At 46.1% G+C, this 18,876-nt stretch overlaps 1 protein-coding gene across 1 annotated transcript in view; it reads right to left on the reverse strand.

The window, feature by feature from the left end:
* The window catches only part of Creb5 (cAMP responsive element binding protein 5), a 398,296-nt gene that overhangs the window by 229,672 nt on the left and 149,748 nt on the right, over positions 1 to 18,876 (reverse strand). The window contains exon 5 of the mRNA XM_085691054.2: positions 13,107 to 13,279. Coding sequence (XP_085547180.1) covers positions 13,107 to 13,279 — 173 coding nt within the window. The remainder of the gene's footprint in view (positions 1 to 13,106; positions 13,280 to 18,876) is intronic.

An 18,876-nucleotide genomic window follows, 5' to 3' on the forward strand; every position in this document is an offset into this window, starting at 1 on the left:
CCCCTCAGGAGGGACGTTTTCAACCACGTGAGGATGCAGTCCTGAGAACTAAGTTCTTCACTGAGATGTCAACAGTAGCCCCTTCTGTGGTTGTGGGGACTTGAAGAGTGCCCCCAAGAGGCTCAGACTGCAGGACAGTCATTCTGCAGAGCGGACTTTTGCTCTCATTCTTAGTTTGACTTTTTTTTCCTCTTAATATTTTTTATCCTCACATCTGCTACAGCTCCACAAAAGGAGAATGGGTGGTATATCCTTCACCACAGCCCTCTTGCCAAGGTGGATGGGTCCATAATCCATGGATGTGCGCACGTTAGATCCTGAAGCTACGCTAACGTAAGTTACCAGACTGGGTGGCTTGGTGACAGTACAGTGAATTCTATTCGGGAGGCTAGAAGTCTGACATGGCAGTGTGGCCCAGCTATTTCTTCCAGAATTCTGAGGCAGAGCATGTGTGTGCCTCTCCTCTGGTTTTGAATATTGCCCACAATCCTCTGCATCCTGTGGTCTTCAGATGTATCACTTCAGTTTCTGCCTCTGTCATCACCTGACACTCTACCCCTGCAATTCAGTCCCTGCATCTTCACATAAGGAGACCAGTTGTTTATTTTAGGGCCCCATCCATGTCCATGTCTTAGCCTGAATCACATCTTAAGTCAGGTCTCACTTATATGTGCCAGGGGTTAGGACTAGTATGCATCTTTTAGAAGAACACAGCTCAGCCTACAACAACACACCTTCGACAGTTAAGAATCACAAATAACCGAGTCTTGCCTCTGGGATGAGCACTCACTGAGCCCATGAACAAATTAAGGGCTGTCCTGGAATAAAGGCCAGGAGAATTCTATGGACAGAGCCTGAATATAGTCCCCTAGCCTGGGGGACAGGGTGGACTGTGGGGAAGTAAAGTCACAGAGAAAGAGGAAAGGACAGTGAAATACTGGAGAATTAAATCAGAGAGAGTGGAGGCCTGCAGAGGCGGCTGTGGCCAGGGAACCACAACGGAGTCATGCTCCGTCTGTGACTTCTGCCCCTCCACTCAACCTAGAACTCAGTGTCTCCCATGTTTCTCCGTGTGTCTTGACTCACAGGGTGAGCTGCCATGATATTACTTACTGTGCCTCTAACTTTTACGGAGACACTAAAATACACAGGCTCAGATGAGATTATTGCGTCTTCCCCTTAACGCTTAGCACCGTTTATGTCCAGTTGCTAAACGCTCTTGCATGCTTACCCAGCCCTCCAGTCATTTTGGAAACCTTAGGTTTCTCCTCCAAGTTCATCCTCTTTCCGCAGATGAAGATCTCACCACTTCTCTGGGAAACTGGGTTTCGGGATGGTGTCTGAACCAGTTCACCTGCAAACTCACACTTACATGGTTTGCAGTGGGAAGAGAGGGAGGGAAATGGTCCACATTCTGTAGCTCACAAACTATTGTCTTTTCTACAGAACCCTTTATTCCGTGAATTGGTTCTGGAGAAAACCAACAAAATTATCAAATGTGGAGCTGCTGTGGTGGAAAGGGGGGCCTGGGAGATAAGTGTCCTCCCTACCTCGTTAGTCCCATACTCTTTATCTTTGACAGATCCTGAGCAAGCTGTATTATGTCTAGTAGAGTGGGCCTAAAGTGCCCATATTCCAATAGTCAATCTTTATTTTGTGGCATATAGATATCACATTACAATGGCCTGAAGTCTACTTTCTCTTTTTTTAAAATATGTATTTATTTCCAGCCAGTTTTTATTTGAAAAGGAAAAACATTCGTGCAACCGCGAAAGCAAGAATTCTCCTCGAGCCATCCCATCCAGGCAGTATGTGTGCCTGATCCTTCCGTGTCTGCCTCAGCCTTGCCATTTGCCTCGAGTCCCTGACTGTGCCCTTTGGTTTGCTCAATCTGCTAAAATTCATCCATCTACCTAGCTTCAAGACAATTAACCACACTTTGAACCTCTCTTCACTGAACAAGTTCAGGAGAAGCCCTAAACTTAAGTCAATTAATAGAAAGAATTTTAATAAAAGAGAACTCAGACCCATCACCATAAAAAACCAATTTAAGAAGCAGACAGACTTTGGAAAATTCCCTGCTTTCCAAGGAAACTCTCAGGAGAACATGAAGGAGCAGATCCTTTTTAAACGCAGCTCTTAAAAACAAGCACTTCTCCCTGCCAGGCTGGAGTGGGTTCCATTCCCCTGGCCGTTTGGGTGAAGAACTGACCAAGGCCTGATCTAAACAACACACACTCCCTGCGATGCTCTGAGGTGGATCCCCGGGAAGGCTACCACAGCAAAACAACATCGTCAGGTTCTGTTTTATTAAACCCCATGTTGATGGGGCCCCTCTCCCTTGGCCAGCCCTTGTTTTAAATTCCTAGAACAAATGAAAAATGAAAAGGCAGCAACCCTATACTCCCATGAAACCGTACCTAAGGCCAGGCTTAATGCTGGGGAGCGACTGCTGGGTTTCTGGTGCTTCTCAGAGCTCTTTGTCATCCTTTATGAAAACCCAGATGGGAATGGCCCTTTGTAATATTTTCCCACTTAAACAGCTTTTCTATAAATAATAGCCAGGACCACAAATCCCTGGAAAGCACGACAGCCTTTCATTTGTGTCTTATTTGGGCAGGGGCACTCACCAAGGGGAGCTGGTTAGCAAAGGGAAACGGGAGTGGGGGGCTCTTCTCGGTGTGCCTATCAGGGGAGGCTGTTCTCTGCACTGCATTGGTGACACCCCAGGAAGCAAGCCACCTCACTCTTGACTGACTAGGAAGCGTGTGTCACTCTGACAGGACCTCCCCTTGCTCTGGCCAGGTAGGCCTGGTTTCTCCTGAGCACAGGAGCGGCAGCAGCGTTTTGGAGAATGGCGGGACTGTGTGGGTGTCCACGGAGACAAAGCTGACAGTCCCAATGGGACTGAGATGCCAACGGCAGGCTGCCACCTTGTTTTGTTTCTGAGTCTGCAGTTCCTTTCTGGCGTTCTTGGAGGTTATGTTTTGGCAACTTGAGCTAACAACCACCCACCATGGGGGTAGGCGAAGGTTACAGAGAGGAGAGGGACACCACACTTGGGGTGTAGGCTGTTCCTTTTAAGCACCCACAGGCTTCTGCCTGTGACTGTGGAACAGGCCTTGGCAGGGAACCCAGGAAGTGACTTGAAAACTCTGCATCTAGAAGACTGGCTTGTCCTGGTCCTCCCTCCCTCAGTGTCTGGTGATCCGTTTCTTCAGACGCTGCATCTGCCGTGAACACTGTGATGGTTAAGAGACTCCAGACTACACTGACCTTCATGAATTCCCCCCAAGAGGAGCACAGGGTGGAGGGGGGTGCCTGTGGCTCAGGCACATCACATAAGACAGCAAAGGGAACAAGAAACAATACAGAAGATGTAATCTATGGTGTTCGTGGGCAAGGAGGCTAATTAAGAAAAGGGACAGGTAGGGAGATGTGTATGGCGGCACACACTTCAGTCCCAGAACTAGGAAAGCAGAGACAGGGTACAAAGTTGAGGCCTTAGTAGAAAGACTCTGTCTCAGAATTTCGAATGCACGAATAAGCAAACAAACGAGCAAATAAACAGTTCATGTTGAGAAGACCCTGCCTCCAAAGAGGCTTTCCACTTCCCATTTCTGACTCCTTTCATTTTTCCGACATTTTAGGCTAAGCCCTTTCGGCCTCTCTTCTCACTGCAGACACATTTTCTTATTTGCTTTTGGAATTTTTCAGTAAAGAAATGAAAAGAGCCCCAAACAATCAACTTTCGTCTTCAAGTTTAAGAAAAACCTATAATTTGCATAGCTAATCCAGGAGTGTCGTTGGACCCCTTTCACATCAGTTTTATAACCGATGGCCACTGGGTAGGAAACCAGGTGTCGGAAACTAGGAGGGGGGTGTGGTGCAAACGTGTTCGAGCACTTGTGGGTGATTGTTCTGTCCTTTGTGTTCCGTGGCTTCTGTGAGAAGCCTCAGTCTCGGGCAGGCTCCAAACTGCCAGCTCCACGGGGCAAATAATAATTATTCTTAATGGCAATAATAATTATGGAATGCAGTGCACCCAATATTAGATGGGTTGTCTGTGGCTTGAGGTGGGGCAGTCAAAGCTTTGCACACTGACTTTATAAATCTCACCCAAACACAGACAGATAGACAGACAGAGAGGCTACACATGTACATGCACATGCATGCAGAGAGAGAGAGAGAGAGAGAGGGGAAGAAGAAGAAGAAGAAGAAGAAGAAGAAGAAGAAGAAGAAGAAGAAGAAGAAGAAGAAGAAGAGGAGGAGGAGGAGGAGGAGGAGGAGGAGGAGAGGAGGAGAAGAAGGCGGAAGAGGTAAAAGAAATCTCGACAGATTCCCTCCTCTGCTTCTCTGCAAAGTGAATAAGTACAGAGCCAAGATAAATAAACAACAGCTATCCACACAATAAAAGGAGACTGGGTGCGTGCCTGTAATCTTTGAATGCCTGTGTGCCCTTATTTTCCTTTGAGGTAAAAGTCTCCAACTTTTCTAATTCCAACTTCTTTCTTGGGGAGTTGAGAAAACAGGAGGGAGGAAGATATACTGGTGGTTCCGGATGCATGCCCTGCCCCGGCTCCACACCCTACCCTATATCCGTCTGCATCTCCTCACTGACATTCCAACCTTCCATGGTGCAGCAGCATCTGGTTAGTTCTACAGCCCATCTCCCCCGCCTCACCCCACCCCACCTTACCACAAGTGGGGATCGACTCCTAAGTCGATACCCACCCCAGGCTAAGATGGGCTGGTCACCAGCTCTAGGACGTCAGCTTTATCACGCAAGTACCTATTCCCACATGCCAGTAACCCTGGGGTGTCAGGGAAATACAAAGCAGCCCTCTTGAAAACAATCTCTCTGGACATCGAGGGATTGTCTGTGCTTTCAAAAGTTTAAGCAAAGGGATCCTGAATCCATCGCAGCTAGCTATTTTTCTCTTTAAAGTTTTCATGACTTTTATTTACCTTTTGAGGATGAACCTGTGCCGCAACACATGATACACAGAGATCAGAGGGCAACCTCCCATCCAGGTGGCCTTGGGAACTGAGTCAGGTCGTCCTTTGCTGACAAGTGCCTTTGCTTCCTTTGCCTGCCATCCACGTTTGTTTTTTCTCTTGGAATCTTCTGTTCATTTGTCACCTTGACTATTGTCACGTGAGAGGAAAACTACACAAGAGTATTCATGAGGTGGGAAACCCCTTGCTGTTCAGAATATACTGGGTACACCTGGAAAAGACTTCAAGTGTTTTGAATAAGGCTATACACCCGTCAAAGAGCCTAAATTATGTTCCAGTTAAGCAAAATATTAGGGAACGTGTATATATATACACACTTTTCATTTGGGTGCACCTGGGCTATAAAAGTCCACAGTCACCCTTAAGAGTGTTGGGCAGTTTATTTTGGATTATTTTAAAGCCATTTTTTTCAGTGTTTTAGAGAGGCATGGTTTGGAATATGCACCCACAATGTTGTGGTTTTGTTTAACTTTGTCCCTAAAAATATACTATGGCTTAACACGAGACTGCAGAGTAACTTTAAAAGAAGACTTTGACTTCATTGACCTTACCAGTTCATCCAAATGGCTCCACCCTCCATGATCCACATAATACAGAAACAGAGTCAGTTGGGATGAGCCATCTTGTCTACCTCCACTGCTTAGTCCTCTAGGTTCTTCAAGTTAAGCAACACTGCTGGAGATGTGAGAGGAAATAGCATGCAAACCGCAGGCCCCAAGGATGAGTTTGGTGAGAGCCATAGACTAGCTGAACTCCAGGGTTGTGTCCATGTGTCCCAGAGAGTGTAAACAGAATGGTACCTGCACACAGCCAGAGATGCCCTGTTTGGGAAGCCAGGGAGACCTGCCTCTAGACTCTCCTGTTGCCTGGTAACCACAGCTTCTTCTTTTTCCCCACTGCTACCTATTAATTCTGAACACAGTTCTATTCCATGGGAATCACCACATCTGCTATACAGATCCACTCACTTCCCGTGGGTTGTCCTAACAGTGACCTGAAGCAGAAGTAAAGCTAGGCCACCTACTTTCCCTTTCCTTACCAAGGAAATGGCGGGATTCACCGGAAAAGTCCAAGGAACCCATTATCTGCACCCCAGGAGTCTGCCAGGCAGATTCTGAATGGAGGGAGAAGGGCTCACAAATCCCCAACCTGCCTAAATAAGGAGCTATTGACAGTCGATGGCTTTTGAGAGAGAAAGGTTGAGTCAGTTTGCTTTACGGCGTGGCCTCTGGTAGGCTGACCACACTCCAGCGTATAGATGCATACTCAGGAACATGTGGACAGCACACATCAGACTGGGAGAAAGAACACAGAACACAAAGAGGGCATGGAGGTGGGGAAGGGGTGGGCTTAGGGGTAGGTAGATCTCAGAGGCATTAGGATAGAACACAGAACACAAGCAGGGCATGAAGGTGGAAAGGGATGAGGTTGGGGGCAGATCTGAGAGGAGTTGGGGGACAAGCAGGGGAGAATATGATCAAAATGTGCCCCTGTGAAATTCTCAACACGTTTTTAAATTTTTCTTGATGGTGTTAGTGTGCCAATTAATATCGATTGTCAGCTTCACAGGACCCAGAACCACCCAAGAGAGAAACCTCTGGATTGGGTTAATTGAGGGAGTCCCATATTATAACTGGGCTGTACCATCTCATGGGCTGGGATCTCTCTCTCTCTTTCCTGACTGTGGGCAGATGCAATGTGACCAGATGCCTCAGGTTCCCGCACCCATGACTGTCACCACTGCAAAATGAACCCCAACATTTTTGTCAAACACCCTTCTTTAGGTTGCCTTTGTCATAGCAGGACAACAGTAACTAAGTTAGAGAGGAAAGCCACACAGCCATGTGCACAGCACTGAGTGCCTGAAGATCTTCCCATTAAAAGTAAACTAGTTGTGGAAATGGTTACTATTGCCATTCTAGAAGAGGAGTTTGAATTTTACTGGTGGGTCCCGCTGTAAGCTACAAACCTCCAGCTCTCTGCACTGGGTCACCCAGTGGGTAGATGAACACATACCCTTACACTGTCACCAGCCGAGCCTTAGGAGACTCCTGTATGTGGATGGCACTGTCCTTTCAGACATGCCCACACGTCTTCCGTGGCACCAGCCAATGTGTGATTTGGAGTTCAACGAGACCTCCATTCTGAACTCTGCACATCACTGGCTGGTGACTTAGAACACATTAATTTTCTTCCTGGGCAAGAATGTAGGGATAGAATGGAATATAATGCCTACCTCTCAAACCACTGATTGGAGAAGGATAGGAAACACCACACAGAGCTACCTTGGACCTACCACATCATAAGTGTTAGGTAAATGTTAGCTTCTTTATTTTAGGTACTGGTCTCCCAACAGAGGATTTTTCTAACAATGAGCTTGAAGCCTCTGAAGGAGTTACGGTTTCCTCTGCCAAGGAGACCAGGCCTCTGTACTCTAGTTGAGCAGTTGAGACACAAACACACGGTGATCTGCCGAGGTATCAGAGGCCATAGCCAGGTTTACAAACAAGAGCGGCTGCTTTTCTACTCTTTGGGACACTGAGCCATGTGCTCACGTCTTGTGGCTCCACCCCTTCATCTGGCTGTAATGCTGTGTGGTGTTACAACCTTTGAATGTTCAGAAACATTCTATTTCCTCAAGCATCAGTACTTTATGTTTCGTTCCACACATAAAATCGTATGAGGGGAAGGCTGCTGGCCCCCTTGTCAGAGGTAATTTCTCGAGGCTCTGCATGGGATTTAACGGAAGCCATATGGTTAAGTCTGTCAACCCTCCCAGAAAGCATCCCCCTGAAGGGCCCTCGTAAATGTTCTTGGGGCTGTGAAAGATCTAGCAATTTTTAAACAATAAAGCTATGTTCATAGCCGTGATATTCAGCAAAACACAAAGCAGGAAATAATGGCTTCTGGTATGAATTACTCAAACAGAGCTTCGAGTTGTCCTGGCTGAGAGGCTGGAGTTGCGGTGACAACCTGAAATCTACCCCCACTGCCTCCAGCAAGAAGGACCTGGCCAGAATGTCCCCAGCTTAGACTGTGGTGGGCAGTGACCGTCACGGCGAGCATTTAAGAAAATCCTTAACGACGGGAGAGAACCCAGGATGCGCAACCCTGGCTTTAACCAGAAGACGTCTTTTCATTTAGATTTTGAAACTTCCTGTCTGTGAATGCAGCACTTCACTACCTCTCCTTATTTCTTCTTCTTTTCTTTCCCTCAGAGAAACAGTGGCAGGACCCCTTGCCTCCAGACTTCCCCATCGAATGGTACTTTGAGTGACAACGGCAATCCATACAGAAAAGCCTTCCTGATCTCAGCTGTGCTTTGGCACACGAGCTTCCCTTTCCGTTTTATTTTTGAGTGTTTGTTTTTGTGTTTTCCGTGGTATGCCCACACTATATGTGCCAGATGTTATTCATGACACAGCATTAGGACTTACAAAGAAACATTGGGAAAGCAGGCATAGACAAGGGTGGGAACAGGTAAAATTCATGCTAACACACCCTTTTATATAAAACGAGATTTTCTTCACGATACTTTGTACAATTTATTGCTAAGAAGTAGATCTGCCTACCTTCAGCTCCATGTGAACAGAGTTTATGACCTAATCCCCAATCGCTACGCACAATGTGGACATTTGTACCCCCACAGACTAGAATTTGAGTAAAATCAGAGAGATTTCCTGCAGAAACAGCTTTATATATGCATGCTGTTGAAATGTATTGCTGGATTCCCTGGTACAACTGGCTAATTTGTTAAAAAAAAAAACAAGTTGCAGAATATTTGTACACTGTGAAGACATGTCTTTTCCAAGACACCTTCTGATTGGTTTAAGAAAGAGATGAATGGCCAATAGCTAGGCAGGAGAGGATAGGTGGGATTTCCAGGGAGAGAGAGGAAGAGGGGGGAAGAATCAAGGAGGTACCAGAGAGACAATGGAGAGGTTGTACATATGGTACAGAGTAGAGGAAACTGAGCCAAGTGGCAGAATGCAGATTAATAAAAAACAGGTTAATTGAAGTATAAGAGCTAAACAAGCCTAAGCTAATGGCCAAGCTTTCACAATTAAGTCTCTGTGTTATATCTGGGGGGCTGGTGATCCAAAGAAAGTTTCAGGCTTATATACTCTGACATCAAATGTGTAAGACTCCCACAGGAAACAATCACTGTGAAGTCACCCTCATATATGTGCATGCATTTCCCCAATATACAGAGAATATAGAAAAGCAAGAAGAAGAGCCATAGCCTAGGTCAACAGTGCCTCCAACAACCTGTCAGAACCCCCCACAGTTGACCCCTGTGGTAGAACTCCATGCCCATGCTATTTGCATCATGGAGGGAGTTCCTCTACTCAGGGAACGCTCAGCATGCGTCATCTCCCACCCCAGAGAGGGGAACAGACTGCTCTGAGTACACTTGGATCCATTAGGGTTAGAACCACCTAGCCTCTCATCCACTCACGGGCTCCTCCAGAAATGCCTCTTGTGATGGGGAAGAACAAGAGGTGCATGGGATTTCCATTCCATTACCTGCTCATGTCCTGTTTTTCCCAGGCTTTGCTGTCTTGATCCTGAATTAATGAGCGTGTTATATGATATCTAATAAAAACGGCTGGAGTAGAGATACTGGTTGGAATGTGCCATATAGTTGGTTCAAGGCTAAATCGATTTCATCTCTAGTTAACACTTGCTTGTTTTCTGTCTCTCTTGTCTGTCCACAACCCGTAACTCATTTTTTTTAAGCCCATCTGGGAAACTTATCTCCTAAAACGCCCCCATCAATCAGGCAAAGACACTCTGCCTGACAGGGCAGCTCCAGTTTTACTGAGCACAAGCAGTCACTGGTTTGGGGGATGTCTCCCACACTCCCTAGAGCTGTGTGTTTTTCTAGCCTGTCTAACCACCCAAGTGCAATCTTGGATTCTTATACTTCCCTCCAGTTTCTATTGAGATAATAGCACTACTTTCAGAGAATTGAGCACAGGGCATAGCAGGGGTCACCATGGAATAGAATAGGAGCTGAATTTGCTGCTTGTCTACATACTTAACAATATTTCCTCATGATTTTATATTCCCATTCATTTGGTCTGCTTTGTCTCAGTGCCCCCCACACCAAGTACAAAAATTAGATGCTTACAAGGACACGTGCCCTTTGTCCTGGAAGCCTTCGCTGACAACTGGTACCACTTCCATTTTTCAGACCTTTATATCCACTAAGAGTAATCTTCACATCTTGGAGAGAGAGAGATAGAGAGAGAGAGAGAGAGAGAGAGAGAGAGAGAGAGAGAGAGAGAGAGAAGGAGGAAGAAGAAGAAGCAGAAGAAGAAGAAGAGGAGGAGGAGGAGGAGAAGGAGAAGGAGAAGGAGAAGGAGAAGGAGGAGAAGGAGAAGGAGAAGGAGAAGGAGAAGGAGAAGGAGAAGGAGAAGAAGAAGAAGAAGAAGAAGAAGAAGAAGAAGAAGAAGAAGAAGAAGAAGAAGAAGAAGAAGAAGAAGAAGAAGAAGAAGAAATAATATAGGGATGGCTGCAGAATCAAAGCCCTGCAGAATCAAAGGGAAGGGAAGACAGGGAGAGGAGTCAGCCGGTCCCATCTCTCACAAAGTTCCAGTTGTGAACACACCCACTGGCCCCAGCACGAGAGTGTTATGCGCGGGCACAGGTGGGTGCCAGTCTCTCTGGCTGGATGCAGCTTCAGCACTGAGCCTGGATGAGGCCTTTCACTGCTGTGTGCTGTTTTTGTTGGCCAATGGCCATGACAAACATTTGCAGGTGGCTTGGCCAGATTTTGACACTTAAATATTTGAGGTTGTGATAAAAATCAGAATATTACTACAATATGGTTCTGTATGCTCGTGCATGTGCACATACACGGGCATGCACATCACACACACACACACACACACACACACACACACACCACATACACACACACGTTAGACTTTTTAAAAAGCTATCTGCAAATTTCAAACGCTCACTTGCAGACGTCTCCCGAGAGAACTTGTGTTTTAAAATGAGCCCTCATTTCCTTTTTGCTGAGGGAAATAAAAGATCCATCCCCAAATGTTACCACCTAGGGTTCCATACTCAATCTGCTGGTAAGAAGGGCAGGGCTGGGGCTTGCTGAGCCTCCTGCTCATCTGGGCAGGGCTTTGGTTGGATCACATGGAGAAGCAGAGCAAGTGACAGGACGTGGGGGTCTTGAATCAACAGAGTAAGCACGACAGGGAGGGATCTAGAGAAAAGAAACAGCCTCCCTCAAGCTGGGCGATAAAGAAGGAGTCCTAAAAGCCACAATTATCTCCTTGAACACACCAGGAGAGACCCACAATGCCTCCAAGAAGCAGGATGAAAGGCAGAATGACACAGCCTACAAATGTCACCCAAAACGTACAGTCTCGGGCCAGCTGGGTAAATTATTGACAGAGTCAATGCCCATCTTAAAATTTAGTGCTAGTCTTAAAGGGATTGCTCCATAAAACTCAGGGCTGCATTAACAATGGGGAACACTAAGGGCCTCAGAGAGGGCTGTGGGCGAGGGTACAAGGGGCAAGCAAGGGGCTGCAGGGGGGAAGGAATGTTGTAAAACTGCTAGTAAACTCGAGCACATTTTATGCTTCCCCCTTGAAAGAAAAATAAAATAATTATAATTAGCTGGCCCAGCTGTGAATTTTCTGCCCACAGCCAGGGCCCAAGAGAGAAGGAGTCCCTTGAAACTTAGACACCGCCTTGAATGAAGCCACATCACCCTCCCAGGACGTTGCGGTTTAGATACAGTGGCAATACTTGCTCTCCAAGTTGCTTGATAAGACGTCTTGCTCAGGGGACTTGCTACAGCCACGGCCGCGTCTTTAAGCAACAGGAAGCATCCCACCACCCATCCTCACTGTGTGTGCTTGGAACGAACCACCAAACACGCCCATGACAAAGAGAAGAGTCGTTCCCCACGGCTCTGGTTTCAGGGCAGGTGTCCTTCCTATGAACTGAGAAACCTGACAGATCCCTATTCTAGAGCACTCAAGGAGTAAGACGATTGCTCCCTGTGCCCACAGCTGGTCTCAGGGAGACGCGTGGAAAAACTGTAAGGAAGGATCTAAATTTGTTTTAGGTCACCACAGCCAGTGGTGAAAAGTCAGACTGCCTTCTGATGCATGTACCCACCACGGCCAGTTCCCCTTCTGGTTTCGGCAGACAGTTCTGGGGACACAGGGCAGCCAGTGGTCAGCACCCAGTGGAGTACACTTAAGAAGTCAGTGTCTCCTCCCTAAGAGCCCACACGCTTCCGAATCTTGTACTCATCTTAACTCTTTAGAGATTGGAAACACACTCCATCCTCATTCTGGAGAGACGAAAGCGGGGTGTGGGGTGCTGTATTTCTAAAAGGCTGTTGGGTAATGCCCACATTACTGATGGTCGGTCCACACTCTGCATGGCTAGGGGCTGGACCAGTCACATGATAGGAAGAAGCATGAGCAATTTCCATCCCGTGATATGGATGTCAAGATACTTCTGCTAGTCTTCCTCAATGTCTCAATATTGTCTTGCTCCAAAAATGAGAGAAAAGGGGCCTTCTTCCATTGTTTTGTCAGTTACAGGAGTAATTGTGGGCCAGTGAAGAGGCTTGGGGGTGGGGCCTGATGAGAAAGAATAACAAGAAAGAGGAAGAAAGAGCAGAGGGAAAGGCAGCTATGGAGTATACAGGTGAACCTAGCCAAGCAGTTGCAAAACTGACAGGAAGAGGAGGGGAGCACACTGGAAGGAGGAGCCTGGGCTGGCAGAACTTCTCTCTGTTGGTACCAAATGTTTGCCTGAGCACTCTTCTGTGGTTGGTATAATACCCGCTATTTCTGCCTGTCATTCACAAATCTTATTTTAAAAAATGAAGTCACAGAATGAACAGCTTTCCTTCTTGACATCCAGGATTAAATGACCTCCCACCAAATGGAGACACCTCCCTCCTCTCATCCAAAGTGTCGCTCTGACCTCATGGCAGCATTCTATCACACAGGAAAAACAACAGGCCCACGTCCCAGAAATAGCAGAATATTCAAAAGAGTGCCTGAGCTTCCCCAGAGACAATGAGGAAGTCTCCTTACCCGATCTGGCGGTTGGTGGACGGCGCCTGCGTGATGACTGAGCTGGACTGGGGTGATGGCATGGCTTGTTGAATCACAACACTGGTGTCGTGGTTGGGCATCCGGGTGTTGCCCAGCTGGTGAGCTCCGGGCCCCGTCATGGTCCCTCCAACCGTATTATGCATGGAGATATTCTGCCCAGAGAAGACAGAAGAGAGAGATCAGTAGGAGTCAGCGTTTCACCTACTCCCCAGCCCTCCATGGCCAAGTTGGAAATCTGGTCATGTCACAAGGTTATGGCTTCCGGCAAAGCGTGAGTTCATTGGTCTTGTTATAACCTCAGTTCTGAGGGGGTTAAAACAAGTGATTACTTACCAAAGAGTAAAGCACAAGAGGAATGTGCTGACATTTGCACCACATTCTCCTGAAGGCAGGCTCACATGGTGGAGGGCAGGAGGGTTAGTATATATCCTGTCTGACTGGGTGACACACACTACACTAGGAAAGGGTAGGCCCAGAGTGCTGTGATCGGATGGACTGAGCTCTCCATCCTCCTTTGCACAACATTGCACCCGATTGTTGGCTTCCTTGTTCTGAGTACTGCAACACTACAACCACATATCCTCTTTTCTGGGAAGCCAATACTTTCCTGGCTTATAATCGGGTGCTGAACAAGCTATGGAGTGTGGAGGGATGGTTCTAATAGATCAGATCAGGGCAGTCTGATGACAAGGATAACACTTGCATCATATGGCTCGGTCTCCACAAATCCCTCTCTGAGCACCTCTCTGAGTATGGAATAAGAGAATATAGACCAGTGTACTTGTCCTCCATACTAGAGAATGATGGTGCATGAATCAGAGTGGCCCTTCAACAAATGCTACTGACTAGATGAACTAAAGAAAAACACATACATTGTCTGAGCCACACAACGGGTTTCTGTCATGCATTGATTTCTGATGACTCCCATGGAAGTCCTGCTGTTTGAAATCCAGAAGTAAGCTGAAACAAAATTGGGTTAAATGGTTGTGCTAAGTAGAAAAGCAAGCTAGTGGAGAAACAAGATAGAAGGCACACGACGGGAGGAAATGGTTGATCAGGGCACTGGAGCTGAGATGAGACGGAGTCAGAGCCTAGCAAAGGAAGAGAAAGTGCATGGTCAACCACTCACAGGCAAGGGTCTGAGGCAGATCCCTGTGCAGGAGGTACCATCCCTCAGTCCAGAAGGGTAAGGGACTTCTAGAGACCAGTTGGATAGTAGGTTGAAGACGGGGTGGGGTGGGGGGGAGAGAAATGGGGTGTCCCTTGCAATCCACTTGAAGGAAAAAGGGATATATCTGTCCACACTTCGATGTTAGCAAGGAAAAAGAATCAGTGTTACCCAGGAGGTTGGGAAGGGGCCCTTTGAATTTCTTCTGCAAAAAGCAGGATTTCCAGCACTATGTGTTAAATGATGGTGATAACAAGGAAGGCATGGGGAGTGGCTGCACCCATCACTGGCACCTTTCCCAGGTTTCTGACTTCTGAGCCCTGACCACACAATTTGTAAGGAGTCCAGATGGAAAACGGGCACCTGGCTCAGAATGAGAGCTGACTGTGTCGTCACAGAATCCCAAAGGCGTGTGTGTGTGTACACACATATATGCATACACACACACACACACACACACACACACACACACACACACACACACGTGCGCGCGCATGGTCTAAGGCCCCTCTAACACACTTGATGATTTTCTTGGCATGGGGAAACACTGTGGCTAGGCAAAGGGAAAAGGAAGGGAATGGTGTGAAGAGTCATGTGGCCATGTAGGCAGGGATTTGCTGTAGTTTCCTTACAGGATCTAAAGATGTTAAGAGCCACTAAAATGATGATGAAAATCAAGATCATTTGTTAGTCTTCTTACTCAAAAGTGGACCCTAACACTGTTATATTCTCAGCTCCAGAACACTGTGTGAGCAATCTTTTGTGTTGTTTAGCTCCTCAATGATACTCAAAAATTCCTCATATTGCTTATAGTCACCTATATTTCAATAATAGGTCCAAAGTCTGGGAGAGTTCTGATTCTGTCTTTATAATGGCATTATTCTGTTTCCACCGTGGATCACTAAAGCTGTACCATTTGATGCCTAGAACCACATCTTTACACGCACAGAGGAGACCATGAAACGTGTGAAGTCTCTTGAGTTACCCAAAACACCTCTTTTCTGTCATGCCCAGATGCAGTTTCAAATTCTGCCAGTTTACCCCAAACATCCCTCCTCTTCCTATATTCCCATGCCTTCTTCCAGAAACCTATACCCAACTACTGTCATTTCCTGTCCTGTCGTTGGAAGACTTCAGACCCTCTCCACTCTATCTGGCTCTTCTCCCTCCTCCTTCCCATGTTACCACGCTGAGATTTCTTCAAAAATGTATAACCCACTACACTGCACACAGTGCAATATGCATCCCCACCCTAAGTCACTGCATGGTTTCTTTGCTTTGAAACACACCAATAGCACTGTTTGTGACCGTCCCAACTGTTGAACTACCAAGCAGTTCAGCTAATCCTGTCTTCACTCTAGTTTTTGGTGCCTCCTCCCACCTTTCTGGAATTCTCCTGCCCTCATTCTGATATTACTCCATGTCAGCACCCGACCTTGTAATATGATTTTTGCCTGGCTGCTTTGTTTTGTTGGACATCAATGCTCTTGTTCGGACTTCACCTTCAACTCTCAGACTGGTCATTCTGTGGGAAGTCTTCCACCCTTCCCTAGTGATGGGAACTTCTCCCTTTAGAGGGATTTTTAAAAGATTATAAATGTGCTGGGGCTGTAGAGATGGCTCAGAGGTTAAGAGCACTGCCTGCTCTTCCAGGGGTCCTGAGTTCAATTCCCAGCAACCACATGGTGGCTCATAGCCATCTATAATGAGATCTGGTGTCCTCTTCTGGCATGCAGGCAAAACACTATACATAAGGAATAAATAAATCATTTTTAAAAGGTTATAAATGTGCTTGATTTTGTGATTATTAGCTATTCCTACCATTACTTGCAATCACAGCGAGAGCAGAAACTAAACCTGATTTTACTCTCCACTGTGACTCCATCACCACATCACAGGTGACAGCCTAGTGACTCACTGGACAACATTCCCAGGATATTCAGATTGTTGAGCCTCACACTTCTGTTCACTAATCAGCTTTTGAGAGCACTAGCATCTCATCTGTTCACCTTCCAGAAAGCATGCTGGCAGCAACTAAGTTTTAGATTTTAAGGAACTTGGTCAATCATGGGCCAACAAATAAAAGGAGATCACAACCCAGAAGAAAACTTGAAAGGAAAACCTTGGGAAGACACTCAAAGCATCCCGAGTGGTGAGCATCTGAACCTTGAATGCTTTGCTATGAATGACCAACAACTGTCTTTATGTCTACACCCAAACCAAGAAAGACTAGGCTCAGACTGAGCCCCAAGGGACGTGGTTGGTTTTGTGAGCGCACAACATGTCAGATCAGAGAAAAAGGTTTCACCCCAAGGTGCCAAAGCTTTTTCTGAGAAGCATTAAAGAGAAAATAATTACTATCTAGGAAGAAGTCTGATATCCTTCCCCGGCAACAATTTTCAGAAGTCTCTTTGTCTCTGAGGTCTCGGCAAGATGACTCCTGAATTATATTTTCACCCTTTCATAATTTCCCAATTTACATACATAAAGTGTGCATGCTAACTAGCCTTCTTCCCCTAGACCCAGAGAGCGATTTTAAAACATTGTGGGAAAACAAACAACCTGGCAAAGGCATTCTCATTTCACGTTTAGAGAAGGTGACTGTTTTCTTTAAGCATTACGTAGGAATTCAAACGTGAAATTATTTTCCGAGCTCACATTGTCCCAATTATAGATCCCAAACCCGTCTTTATTGATAAAAGAATAGCATTGTACATCCACATAAACTCAACATCCAATTTCAAAAACACAAGGAGTATGTTATCTGACTGAATTATTGTCGATTGTGCAGGTGGGCAGATTTGAAGCTAGAGAAACAATGCCACCAAACAGATGCCACCGGATGGATGTCAGTTTGCAGACCAGTATCAGATGTGTGCACTGAAGTTCGGCCTTTGGCCTTTCCTTGTTCAACATCTTTATCAACAGTTTGGATGAAGATATAAAACTCGTGCTTGTCAAATCTGCGGCTGACACAAAGTTGGAGACCCAGCTCGTGTTCTGGAAAGCAGAATCAGGGTTTCCTCGAGCCAACTGTGTGATCTGGCTTCCAAAAATGCTAACATAAATCTAGGTTGTTTTAGAAGTGAAGCGTCCTGATCAGGGGAAGTAATTCTTCCACAGTAGGGTACGTGGGCCTGACCACATTTGGCCACCACATTTAAAGGGGGGAATTGACAAATGGGAAGGAATGAGAGTAGCAAATGCGTTCAAAATGCATTGCAGGAAGAATGGCCGAGGAAGCGGGGAATATTTAGACTGGAGAGGGAAGACCTAGAGGGCCACACTAAATGCCTTCAAATATTTGCAGGATTAGACACAGTCTACATCACTCCAGAGGGCATAATTTCAGAACATGGAATTACGATGCTAAGAAATCAATTATAAGTACAACTTGAGGCTCTATGCTGAAGCAGGCACTATGGCCGATACTTCATAGACCACATCACGAGTCGTTATGATGATCCTATAAGGTGAGCATCATTGCTTTCATTTTAAGAAGAGAAGGAAAGCAAAAGTCACCATCACCTATGACGCCACTGACCTCTGGACACCCTCAAATTTATGAGTCAATACTTCAAAATTATAAAGTTGACCTTATGTCAGAATGATTTTATTAGCATGTAGAGACGGTCAAAGATAAAATAAAATATTCCACAAAATACCCAGCTCCCTGGGCCTGGAGTAAGCCAGGATGAATGACCATCATCCATGGTCAGGGATGTTCACAACAGGATTCTTGCATCAGGAGGGAGCTAGCACACAATGACTTTCGGATCTCTCCATGGCTAAGGCACCTTCATTTACATGGGTCATACTTGGGTTGACATCTTTTAGATGATCAGGTACATATACTACCTTTGAAATCGAACTGGTTTGAGAGTTAGTAGGCCTCCCCATCCCAATCTCCCCTATTGGTGCCCAGTGGCCACGTAACCTAGATAAATCACTCAGCAACCTCACACTCAATACCCTCAGCATTCAACAGGAGTTAGGCAGCCCAGGACCACACGGTCTATTATTTCTCCAGCTTTGGCACTCCACAAGTCTCTGCGGCTACATCTTATGAGTCACTAAATATTCAAAACAGACATTTGGGGCTGTGATTCATTGGCTTACAAACTGATATTTTCTCTATAACCATAAGCTTTTGTGGAAGTGGACCTTTCAAAAACGACAGCAGATGGAAGGGATCTAGCGACCATGCTGTCTTCCGATCATCAGAGACGAGGCTCCACAGACTCTGAAACAATCTTTGCCTAACTTTTTTCCTCTTTGGCTCACACTCCTCCCCTTGTCCTTGACATCTTCCTCCTTCTTGCCCCAAAAGGCTTGGCTTCCCATCCACTGGTCTTCTGAGGCATGCAGGGTGTGCATGGGATGAGAACCAGGGGAGTAATGAGTCTTGATTGCATAGTCAGTGAGCTTGAGGGAGAGTGGTAATTGACTTTCTACATGCATGGGCTTGGAGCACAAAATGCAAAAAACAAAAAAAAAACCCAACTTAGTATATAAGAATGCACATCCGTGTTCTTAAAAAAAATAACTATAATTTCAGGGTGTAGTAATGAAGGAAGTGGA

Source organism: Myodes glareolus, chromosome 6 (assembly GCF_982192425.1).
Source record: "Myodes glareolus chromosome 6, mMyoGla1.1, whole genome shotgun sequence".
In the NCBI taxonomy this organism is placed as follows: domain Eukaryota; kingdom Metazoa; phylum Chordata; class Mammalia; order Rodentia; family Cricetidae; genus Myodes; species Myodes glareolus.